Source organism: Aedes aegypti, chromosome 3, assembly GCF_002204515.2.
Source record: "Aedes aegypti strain LVP_AGWG chromosome 3, AaegL5.0 Primary Assembly, whole genome shotgun sequence".
In the NCBI taxonomy this organism is placed as follows: Eukaryota; Metazoa; Arthropoda; class Insecta; order Diptera; family Culicidae; genus Aedes; species Aedes aegypti.
Genome location: NC_035109.1, coordinates 164,054,395 through 164,067,408, shown reverse-complemented (window position 1 = coordinate 164,067,408; position 13,014 = coordinate 164,054,395). Strand labels below are relative to the sequence as shown.

The following is a 13,014-nucleotide window of genomic DNA, read 5'->3' as shown; positions in this document are numbered from 1 at the left end:
GGAACAGGCATCGCTTCATGGGATTTCGATGCTACAGCTGGGACGGATGAACTCTTGACTTGGGATGGATCGTGAAGCAACGTATGGTGCCGATCGCGACATGTTCGGCAGGAGAATTTTGACTTACAACTTCTGGCCTGGTGACCGGTTCGGAAGCAGTTCCAACATAGCTTTCTTTGGGAAATCAGCTCTCTCCTCTGGCTGACGGGCATCTTGGCAAAGGTTTGGCACTGGAACAGGAAATGCCGCTCGGAACAGGCGAAACAGGATGGGGCGTTCGACTTGGTATCGGTTGAAACTGCACTGGCGACGAACTTGGAGGAAAACTGGCTTCTCTGGGATGAACTACTGCCGGCCACCTTTGCTTGAACCGGTTGGGAACGCTGCGACATATCGGATGCTACGGACTTGATGATTCGTACCCGCTGGTACAGAAACTCGACGAGATCGTTGTACTGGACGTCTTCTTGATGGCTTGTCTTTTCCTCCCAGGCACGGAGAGTTGAGGAATCGAGCTTGTAGGACAAAAGATTCACTAGAGGCGTATCCCAATGCTCGACGGGCTCATTCAGCTTAGCGAGGGCCTTCACATGTCGCTGAAACTCGTCCACGAGCTCATGGAGGTTGTCAGCGGACTCCTTCTTGATCGCCGGGAGGTCGTAAATGCTACGGAAAAGCTGCTTTTAAGAAAACGTCGGTTATCATACCTTTTCAGTAGGGCGTCCCACACGGCAGCGTAGTTGTCGGCCTCGATGTCTACGCTCTCGAACGGCTTGCGTGCTTCGCCTTCGAGGGACTGGATCAGGTACTGCAGTTTCGCAACGGTGGGAATATCAACATTCGAGTGCACCATAGATGTGTAGGTGTCTCGAAAGGACAGCCACTTCGAGAAATCCCCGGAAAACTTGGGAAAATCTATCTGTGGCAACCGGAGGTGGAAGTTGCCATGCGCAGCTGGTGGGTGGTGAACCGTCGCATCGAACATAGTTTGGTTGAGGTCCACTGCTCGTTTGGACAGCAGAAAACCTTTCGCCACACAATAACGGGTTTCGAAGGCGGCTCTTTCACACAAATGATCGTCTAAATGTTCAGCCGCATCGTACTTCTCGATTTCACCTTGCACTTTCAAAAAGTCCCGGTACACTCTATCTAGTGATTCAAGCCGAACCGAAATCTGGCAACTATCACGGTCTTCGTCGAAGTTTTTCACGAACTGTTCGACGCCGTTACAAGTCACTAACAGGCCCTTTCGAACGATTTGCAAATCGGCCAACTTCTTCTCACTTTTCTTGTCCGGCATTTTTGCACCGATCTAAACGATTGCGGAAACGAAAACGGTTTTGCTCCTTCCCGACGCGGACGCAACGAATTTCTCCTTCCCGACGCGGACGAAATTACGCGGATTACGACGCGGATCGATGCAAGCACTGTCACTTGGGTCACTGTGGCTCCCTATCACTACTCCCTTGCCGCAAACAAGGAGTATTTTACGCATCAAATTGCAACCACACTTCTAATTTTTGCCGCACTTCAACCAATTCGACCAGCCTAAAAACAGCACACTTTGCCTCTACCCAAGCCACGCTCAGTCACAATGCCTTATAGGCGCCAGTCCGCACACTATTCTTTCCCACGGGGATCGTACAATGACCAGCCATAAAATGGAATGATGGCTATTCACTTGGTCGAACAAATGGAATCTGGCGCGCACAGAATTCCACACCGCACTTGGCGCAATCACTAGGCACCAATGGCGAAATTTCACGGCCTCTTTGCCGACTTTCAGGTGGTCACTCGGACCAGGAAACTTGCACTTTAGCACACACCGTACCTTCTAACCGGGGTATCCTTCGATCCGGTTCGAAGGACCAAATGTACGAGCCAGTCGGCTGTATACGCTGGATCGAAGGGTTTTCTTCGCCGTTATCGAAACGGCAATTAGGAAGGCCAGCGGTGAGGCTACGATTGGGGGGGGGGGAACTTCTTCGCTAGCTTTGCTCTTTCACCAGAGCACAAGTTTAGCACTATCACTTGGCGCAATACGGACACCGAACCGGGATCTGCTTTCCCACCTTGTAATCAAAGTCGCGGACAAGCACTTAACGTTTCGGACTCGTTAGGACGATTCGGTTTAGGGTTTTACGCGCACGGCCGTATATTATCAACCTATCGGGTTGAGCGGTTGGATTGAAACTAACTGAACTAAATATTGATCAGAGCGATCGATGACCCTGATCGCTCGGATAATTACATGTACCTTTCTAGTGGTCATTGTGAGTGACCCTACTTTCTCTCGTATCTCTACATCTCGCTCGCTCAAATTAACTGGGTAGTGAGTATATAAGAAATACATTGATAAGGCATTAGGGTGACACAAATTGAGTTTGGTTGATAGGATCGGGATTAAGTATTTCATATGGATCTTCTACAATATATTTATATATATATATATATATATATGTGTTTTTTTTTTTTTTTTGAGAAGAAGGGGGATGTGAGGTGTGTATTGGACTTAATGTTGTTGAAGTCATATCCCTCTCGTAGTATGATGTTGGTAGCACTGTCATTAGCAGTTAGCATCATGGTCGAGCGACATTGTTTGAGCGTCACACCGCACGTGGCCATCAGCTCAGACAGGCTTCGCCACAAGTGCACCAGCAACGCTCGGGAAAGGTAAGACATCTTGAATCTCTGCCAATTTCGTGATTTCCTAACAGTGAATAAATAATGGCGAATCTCCGCGAAGCCATATTGGCTACCTAGATATTTACAGGTGTCATTGGAACCCCATAACTGACCTGAAAAACTTGCCTCGCGGCCGTCGATCATTGCTTTGTTTGCCTCCATCTGATAAGCTGAACCAAGTATAATTGTTTTTAATGCACTTGTTTCTGTTCTGTACTTGATCCAAATAGATAAAATTAATGTTTAAGAGATGCTTACATGGTAATATACGGTAAAATTTAAGAGCAGGAACCTCATACATATTCACTGCTGAAATGCTACTTCAAACTTGACGGCGCAGACACGAAAGTAAAACAATCAAAACAAGTCAGAGTTTGACAGATAACTAAAAAGCAATGGAGCCGAAAAGTAGGTGTGCTGATTTTATGTTGCCTCTGCATTCACACTTTGAATGTTCTTCAATTTGGTTTGCATGACGTCACTATAATGTTGCGTTATAATGCAATACGAATGAAGGGGAGAAAAAACCAAAAAATAAAAAAAAATACACAAATACCCCATTTATTTTTTTTTTTCACCATAGAATCTTTATAGTAAAAAAATGTTTGGGACAAAGTTTCATGATGGAGAAATTTTTAGTAAAATTTTTCTTCTAAGAACAACTTTTGATCGATTTTCAAAGTTTTGATTTTTTGTCAAAATAAATACGTTCTGATGATACAGTAAGCATCTTGAAATGATTCTAAGCCATAATAATTATATGAGTAATTTCTCTAGAATTAGCCATTTTCGAATTATATCGAGTTCATGAGCATGAGCATGATTGACCGCCCGCTGTTGCTACTCCGTTATTGCAAGAACAGCTGTACTTACACAGGGAACCAACAGACGCTACTCGGGATCAGTATCATTCTCAATGTGTTAATACTGGTGCTCTTATTATTATAATAAACAATACCGGCGCCGGCTGCGTCCGAATGCAGGTCAATTTGGGAATGGGAGGGAAATGTTCACGTGTTACTTGGTTTACAGAAGCCGAGGAGTCCTCTGCACTTCCACAAGAAAACACTGGGAGTTTGGATATGGGAAAGGATTCGTTTTGGTAAACGATAAATATTTAATTCGAAATGAATACGTGAGCATATACACGCACTATCCAAACCAGACACGATACTGATTTCGTTGCTCGCTCGACAGGAGCATACAACAGGTTCAAGGTATTTTTTTTTTGTTTTTCACCGGCGCATTTCGTTTTTTCTTCCGCGCAACGCGAACCGGACTCAATGGATCCGGATTCCGTCGCTCGCCCACAAGGAGCATGCAACAGATTCAACGGATCCAACACTACTGACGCGTTTGTTTTTTTCACAGGCACACTTCGTTTTTTTCTTTCGCGCAGCGCAAACTGGACACAATGGATCCATTTTCGAATTATATCGAGTTCAATGCAAAAAATATTGCTATTTTAAAATTTATAGGTCATTTTCATAAGTCGTTCGTGTTTCTCCATTAACAATAATACGTTTTCGACAGTAAAGACCATATATCTTTCCACTTACTTTTTTTCTTTGATGGAGAAACACGAATAACTAATAAAAATGGCCTATTTTAATATTTAATTTTTTTTTTTGCATTAAACTCGATATTATTCGAAAATGGCTACTTTTAGAGAAATTATTCATATAATCATCATGGCTTAGAATCATTTCAAGATGCTTACTGTATCATCAAAAAGTATTTATTTTGACAAAAAATCAAAATTTTGAAAATCGACCGAAAGTTGTTCTTAGAAAAACTTTTTTATTAAAAATTTTTCCATCATGAAACTTTGTCCCAAACATCTTTTTACTATCAAGATTCTATGGTGAAAATTAAAAAATATTAAAAATGAGGTTTTTGTGTTATTTAAAATTTATGTTTTATTTTTGACTTTTTCATGGGAATAAATAAAATATTTTTACAGTGTATATTTTTTTCAATAGTCAAAACGGTTCACTACAACTTCTTCATAGTACACTTTTCTTATTTTCAAAAGTTACACTTGAGTCAAAATGATCAACTTTTCTATGGAATTTTTATTTTTTTCGACTCATTCTGGATGGAATTCGTCATTAGTGGATTGAAATGTTTTGGATTTTCAATATACATTTTTGCACATAACTTAAGAGTATAATTCACTTACCTATTATTGGGATTAAAGTAAAACAAATTTATCAATTAAACAAACAACCTTTATTTATCGATGATAAATTAATGATTGATAATTAATAACACGTGTCCCATTATTAAAATTACAAAAAAAAAAAAAATAAAATAAAATGGGAAACATAATTTTGATTTTCTATGAATATCTTTCCCACGGAGGCATTTACCACAGAAAACTTCAAACTTATCAATCAAAATTAAAATTTTCAGCTTATCTTAAAAAAAAATATGCTAGAATATAAATAACACGGATTCAATTACTTATTTAACAAAAAAATTGGAAGAGAGAAAATAATTTAGAGCGATTTTTTGTGATTATTTTTTCCACAGAGATACATATATATAGGACCTACTCATATTTTTAAAAATATCTGGAAACTCCCCAGTCAACCAATACTTTGACTTTACATGTCGAAATGAACTTCTGATCAAAATTTCAGTCAAATTGGAGTAAATTTAGGTATGCTTCAAATCAATTATGTGTTTTTGGGATATTTTCAAGCGTTAAGAAATCATAACTACCTAAAAACGCACCAAAACTTATCGAAAACACCTCCACACAGTAGTTTATCCAATTCTACGAACTTTTGTTGAAATTCTTGAAAATCTGTATTTTCGGGCATTGTTTCCTCTGAAAAGCATACCTGTATGAAGATTTCGGATTTGTAATTTCCAGACATGATGACTATGCATATCTTAAAGTCAATCCAGTTCAGAGTGACCATTTATCTTATATTTATATGCCTTATCTTTTCAAAAACGTTATAATGTATTGACAAATAACTCTTAAGGCTCAAATGGAAAGCAAGTCCATTTATATTTCTAATTTTGAGACTTTGGTCCAAGTGCCGACGTAATTCTTCACCCTATCCCTATATTTTGAAAACCTTACTTGAGTTGAATTTTGATCCATGCTTCTCCTTCCAGATCACCCCACAATGCACCGAAGAGATGTACATCGGATGTCAGTTCGATACATTATTCGAAAACGAAATGACCGCCTACACCGATATCATTCCCGCACTCGGAAAAGCAGACCATTATCCCAAGTATGAAACCCGTGCGTTTTCTGTTTCAGCAAAATCACATTTACTGATTGTTCATCATTCGTGCAGATACTTTTATTCTCATCGTAAGCCTTTCGAAGCTGTTATGGTGCTCAGCGATTATTCAACGGAAGGATGGCGAATGGCTCCCATGGTGGTCAACTTACCGTTGGATTACTGTCTGCTTGCAGGTGAGCGAGGTCAAAATTTGGCGGTGAGTTTATCCGGTGGAAATTTTTGTTCCGTGTTATTCCAGTTCGCGAGTTGGGGCGCTTTCACGGCGAGTGCTATGCCTTGAAAGAGCAGCAGCGTGATTCGTTCGAGAGCATGATTAGCAAATTCAAGGAAGCACGCTACGGAAACGATATGGGCGACATGAAGTGGGTGGAAATCATGAAAACTGGACCGGTGCGTGCACTGAAGGCTACCCGGGAAAGCATTTTCAACGAGTCCATTCCGGATGAGTTCCTGCAAAAACTGGCAAAACTGGCGGCCGATCCTTGGGAGTATTCGAAGAAATGCGTCATACCGGAGGAACCATTAGCCGTAATTTGCCACGGAGACTACCTGCGGAACAACATTGCGTTCAAATTCGCCGATGAGAAGGTATGAAATATGGTTGTTGTATTAATAACTATAAGACTTTTGTTTAGCCCAAATAACCCAAGAAACATTCAATGTTTCATTATGCTCTTCTAGTGGTTGTCATCACTAATTTTATAAAACTGCTAATACATCAAACTGCTCCCTCACAACCTTCTGACAACTGTTATAAAATCGTCTACTGAGAGAGGGCCACAGAGATTACAGTGACCATATATTCGATCATCAAATCGATTGATTCGACTGATAGAATGATGTATGCGTTTGCAGATGACAAAAGTACAAAATTAATCGAAAAGTCTCCCCACCCAGTCAGCTTTTGAATTTCATTCTTTACCAAATGCTAAAGGCTTAGTAGTGGTATTTTCGTTCGCAATAAATAATTTTAAAGTGCAGTTTTTTTTAAATGCACTGTAAATTCTCTACGGTATTGTTGCTTGACGGTATTTGTGCTCGGGTGTGCTCGAGCATTTTTGACTACTGCTTTTTCATACTTCAGACAAATAAAAACGAAGCAATGTTAGTATCGAAAGTATCATGCAATCAATTAATACAAATGCTGATATGGAAACATCATAAATAATGTGACACTAAGAAGATTTTTGTTGCCGCAAAAATTGTGCGCTACTATTTTAATCCTGAATATTATGATGTAGTGCCATTTTACGCTACCGTCAAATCATCTGATGTTTCTGTTGCTATCTAGAAAATGGCGTTTAAATCGATCGTGAAATGTCTATGCTCATTATTGCTCTAAAAGTGATTCGTTGCAGCCAACAAGATTTTTTGTGGCTATCAGAAAGACAATATTAAGTTTCAAGGTCGCAGTATCAGATATCAGTTGTACCTTAAATTTCAATCAATTATATCTGAGCTACGGGCTGTCGCGCTGTTGTGCTTTGTACAACAGTTGTAATTTATATGCTATTATTTTGCAACAAAGATATCTATCGCCACCAAACCAAAATGTATTCCTCAAGAATCTTCTTAAGAACAATACACGACAATTTTTATTTACAGTATGGCCCTTTATAATACGGTGAAATCAACAAATGTACATGTAAGTCGTATAATAATTAACGCACTATATACGGTTCGAGTAAACCACGGTTTGAAACCGGTATATCTCAAAATCCAGATAATATAGAAATTTGGGGTCCTTAGTAAAGTTGTTCTGGAGGTGAAGCGCTATCTGATTGTACCTCGTTTAATTTGGAATTTGACCGCTAGGTGGCACTAGTGGGCATGGAAATTTTACTTATGTTTTGCAGATATTTCACGATCCTGACCATTTAGAACGATGGTGTCTTGGGCAAAGTTGTTTAGTAAGTTAAGGACTATCATTGTTCGAGCTAGTTATTTCAAAATTTTGCCACTAGACGGTGCTAGTGAGCATGATTTTTTTTGTTTTGCAAATATCTCAGGAGCCTGACCACTTAGAAAGATAGTGTCTTCGGCAAAGTAGTTTAGTAGCGCAACGGCTATTATTAATTGAGCCAAGATATAGTATATACTGCCACTAGTGAGCATGAAATTTTTGTTTAGCGGTTATTGCAGGATCTTGACTTTTAAGACAGACACCATTGGCAAAGTTGTTCAGATGCTCAGGGACTATCATTATTTTACAAAATCTCGAACTTTAAGGATAAAACAAAGAACGAATTTGAGCTACTGAACTACTCTGCCAAAGACCCATCTCTTTAAGTGATCAGACTCCTGAGATATTTGCGAAACAAATGTTTTATGCTCACTAGCGCCGCCTGGTGGAAAAAAATTGAATCAACTTGCTCTATCAATAATAGTCCTTGAGTAAACGAACAACTTTGCCAAAGACGCCATTTTTCTAAGTGATCAGGATCCTGAGTTCTGCGATACAAATGTTTCATGCTCACTAGCGCCCCTACTGACAAAATCCTGAATTTCTTGGCTAGAATAATGATAACCCTTGAGCTATTGAACAATTTTGCCGAAGTTAAACTGATTTTCGAAATTCTTTCACGTATCCCATGTCCATATTTCATGGTTTAATACGATGAAATTGCTAGGGTTTTCAAATTTCCCTTAGAGCAGTTAAATCCTTACTTTTTTCGAACACTGAACCGGCATCCTGAATGCCCCTAAAAAACTAGATCCTAATCTAGATTTAAGTTGACAGCTCCTACTGCTGAAAACCGAATCTACTCCATATTCCCGAAATTTCTTAGCCAAAGGCTTTGTAATCTTGCTATCAAAATTCACCGCTACTCTTTTTAAATAATCTTTTTCGGCAGTAAATGTTGTCATACTTTTTCTGTAGTTTTCCCTTGCTCTCTTATCTATTACTGCTTGTATTGTACTATTGAGCAATTCTCGCTGAAACCAGGCCGCCATCGGCACCCATCGTTAGAATTCCAATTTTATGTCACTGATCGCAAGTTTTCGATAAAACTTAAGGGTGGTCCTTTCTGTTTTCTCAAATTGGTGGACCCCTCGTACGCCAGCTAGGTGAACAGTTTGCGAAAAAGCCCATTTTTTGATAAATCTTGGGTATTTCTTCACGGGATATGTCTCATATTTCGCTTAGAACACATAGCAAACTTAGTGGCATCGTATAGAGAAAGGATATAGCTTTCATTTAAACTTGAAACAATTTTGGCGGCCATTTTGAATTTGGCCGCCATCTTGAATTTTGTTAGAAAAATCGATTTTTCACCATTAGCGCACCGCTAGTTTTGAATTCTGAGATCACCATCAGAAAGCTGAGGAAAAATTGCGTAAGATAGGCTACAAAAAATAGGTGAGCATTGGTATTTACCCTATCAAATAAACGATTTTCTAAACCATGTTATACGATTTTGACGTATATGGCGAGTGCAATCAATACAAACATCATTTTTTGTACAACAACAAGAAACAAGTTTTCAACCTTTGGTGTTTTATTCGAGTCGAGTAAAGAATAAGAATATTATATTTAGTGAAAAAATCTGGCGGCCATCTTGGATTTTGACGCCATCTTGATTTTAGGTAGTAGAATTAATTTTTCACCTTGATAGCACTCAGCATGTCGAATTTAGAGGCTACCAATTAAAAAAGGTTACGTATACTCTTCTTTTTATTATTCTTCATTTTACTGACGTTACGTCTCTACTGGAACCGAGCCTGATACTCAGCTTTATTAGTTATAAATCCAGGTTATTAAACAGGAATTTTCTTTTTTATGCGATTTCTGACAACAGAATAATTATTCGACATATCTTTGAATTCAGTAATAATGAATAAATAAATTCAATAAATAAAAACCGTCAAAAAACATTGATTGTATTAAACAAACATTTTTTTACCCTATGCATTGTTGTTCATTGTATGAAGTTTATAGATTGCGTGTCGGGACATTAGTATGCCTTGTGGTAATATCTGTAGTTCTAACATAAAACATTGACAAAAGTGCATTAATTTATAATGAAAGTCTTAAATTTTGAAGCAAAAAACATCCTTGATTTTCTAAGCCATAAAGTATCGTTTTTAGTGCCGCCCAACATGCATGTGAAAAATAGCGAATTTGAATGATGAGAAGCAGGTTTTGTTCTAATGTGGACGTAATGCCGAAACGCAGGTGTATCATGTCGAGGTTAGAAAAACTGGCGGCCATCTTGGCTTTCGAACGCCATCTTGGTTTTTAGCAGTTGCATGATTTTTTACCATCTCAGTGCTCATCATGTTGAATTATAAGGCCTCCGTTAAAAAAAACAATCAGATTCTTTCTTTCTTATCTTATCTCAGCAGTTCAACTGATTGTTCATTTGTATCAATGGTTTTAGACCAAATAAATGAAAGAAATAATGCTATTTTACAACTCGAAGATATGCAGAAGAATCATTCAGGTAGCAAATAAGCGTTAAAAATCCTATTTGATTATTTGTTTTTAAAACTGGTTAAGCTGAAGGGCTGGCTCTGTTCCAGTAGGGACGTAACGTGTGGAAAAAGAAGACCAAGAAGAAGAATAAGTGTAACGGTAGCATTGAAATTCAAGATGTTGAGTGCTAACAAGGTGAAAACTTATTCTTCTACTTAAAACCAAGATGGCGTCAAAATTCAAGATGGCTGCCAGATTTTTTTTTACTCAAATTAATACTTCTATTCTTCATCTGTCTCAAATAATACACCAACGATTGAAAACTTGTTTTTTTTTTGTTGTACATGTAGGTCAAAATAGTAGAACATGATTTAGAAAATCGTTCATATCATAGTGTAAATACCTTTGCTCACCTAGTTTTTGTAGCCTATCTTACGCAATTTTTCCTCAGCTTTCTGATGGTGATCGCAGAATTCAAAACTAGCGGTGCGCTAATGGTGAAAAATTGATTTTTCGATAGTATCTGAAACGGTATCTTTAGGACACTTAAATTATTCAACAGGAATCCGTGAGTTTCACCGTAATCTCAACAGCTGAAAAGATCGATTAAATAAAATAACGGAGTACGGTAAATTTCTACTGTTCTCGGTAAAATTTCACCAGAATCTGTTAAATTTCAACGGAATTACGTTGTTTTATTTTACCGAACTGTTCAGCTGTTGAGATTACGGTGAAATTCACGTATTCCGGTAAAATATTTTAAGTGTGGAAGGTGATAAAAATCCCAAAATTAAGTCCTGAAGAATTTTAATGGAAGTCCCTTTTACAATTCACAGTAAACTAATTTATTTCTGAACAAAAATTAAGCAAAGAAGAACTGTCGGCTAATTGATTGACATTTGCGCCATTAAACTACTAAAACAACATATCAACATAAGTTCCGCCACTTTAGTCATAATTTTACAAAAGCTATTTGTTCTCGTCTATTTCAACAGTCGATTTCACATTTGCGCCATACACTTAGACGGTGTTGATCTTAATTTAGAGGGCCCCTAAATTGAACTCCGCACCGGGCCCCAAAACCCCGTAGCTACGCCACTGCAGATCAGTTATTGGGCAACACTTGTGAATCCTACACATCAGTGTTGAAAAAAAATGTTTTGTTTTGTTCTTGATTCGGCCAAATAGCATTCAGCCAAATATCATCATTCAGCCAAAAAAATTTTTTTCATATGAAAATGGGTCTTCCAGTCAAGAAAGAGAATAAAAATTTATTTTTGGATATACATACACCCGATTCTGTTTTTGCACGGATTTTTTTTACACGGCCGTGCAAAAAAAGTTTCCATACATTTTTTTCCGCCAAAACCTTATTTTTGCATAAAACGTCGAGAAATGGTGTTTCTTTTTTGTACGGTTTTTGAAATTTTGAACTGAAAACTGTTTTGCACGGTACGCATCCCCCGTGCAAAAACAGAATCGGGTGTACATGGAAACTAGACAAAATAACATTCATTTTCGCGTATTAATATATGCTGCCTATCGATTTTTATTTGTATGTACAAAACTTAGTTTCGTCGTTCGTTGCAAATCATTTTGAAAACTTTGAACAATAGCCACTAAAATATGGTTTAAATCGACCGTAACGAGAAATGAACTGACGAATTTAGACCTCGGCCGACCTATTAGCCTCAATTGAAATATACGGCCCAAGCTTGTATCCCCATAGTGCAATAATTGAAAACAAATTTTCGAAAATTTCATCACAAAAGTGACACAATACCCTGGACACCTGCATCCCACTAATCCATTGCTAATCCAACCCACACTTCGCTTAATAACCACCTGTAATCAACCCTACTGAATTGAATTGAAATGTGCCACATTGTTGCCACACAGGCTCCCGGCAAACCAACTCATGCGATGATGTTCGATTTCCAAACGCTCCGGTACGCTTCGCCGATGATCGATTTTGCCACCTTCATGGCCAACTCCACGGGATACGACGTGCGGCAGAAGCACTTCGAAACGATATTCAGAACCTACCACGACGAGCTGGTGCAAACGCTTTGCAGTATTATCAAGGCCAATCCGGACGATTTGCCACAGCATTACAGGTGAGGAAGCATTGCGTTGATAAATCCAATCGAGCGAACCGGCCGCGCACAGAGGTCCGGTTTTTTAAATAGATGGCAAAAACCTAATTTCTTAGCAAGTTTTCAAGATATAATACAAAATCACTAACTAACTTAATCTTGCCTAGATTCAGTATTACCGGATGCAATTATATCAAATAATTATAAAATAATAAGTTTGCCTAAACAAACGTTTTTCGAAAAAGCTGAGAGCCGGCAAGCCTCGTAGGATAAAAATACGACTCGTGCTGTAAAAATCATCATTCTGCAACTTGTTCCGTAAACTACTATTACAACCCTTCAACATGTTCCACAACACATACCTAGACCGAAAATACTAAAATATTAGGAATTTGCAATTTTTGCCATCAATTTCAAAATCCGGACCACTGTGCGGCGATGCCTTGTGAGGTATGACAACTGCATCTGTTCTCCGGCTGTCGAGATTGCAGCTGTTGCTGTTCGCGTATTTGATACCGTTTATTATCATTTATGCCATTCTCGTGAT

At 38.5% G+C, this 13,014-nt stretch overlaps 1 protein-coding gene across 2 annotated transcripts in view; it reads left to right on the top strand.

Annotated features, from left to right (window-relative positions):
- The window catches only part of LOC5578431, a 39,855-nt gene that overhangs the window by 21,973 nt on the left and 4,868 nt on the right, over positions 1 to 13,014 (top strand). For both annotated transcript variants that reach the window (XM_021849034.1, XM_021849035.1), the window contains exons 2-5: positions 5,818 to 5,939; positions 6,006 to 6,127; positions 6,193 to 6,542; positions 12,271 to 12,488. In XM_021849034.1, coding sequence (XP_021704726.1) covers positions 5,818 to 5,939; positions 6,006 to 6,127; positions 6,193 to 6,542; positions 12,271 to 12,488 — 812 coding nt within the window. The remainder of the gene's footprint in view (positions 1 to 5,817; positions 5,940 to 6,005; positions 6,128 to 6,192; positions 6,543 to 12,270; positions 12,489 to 13,014) is intronic.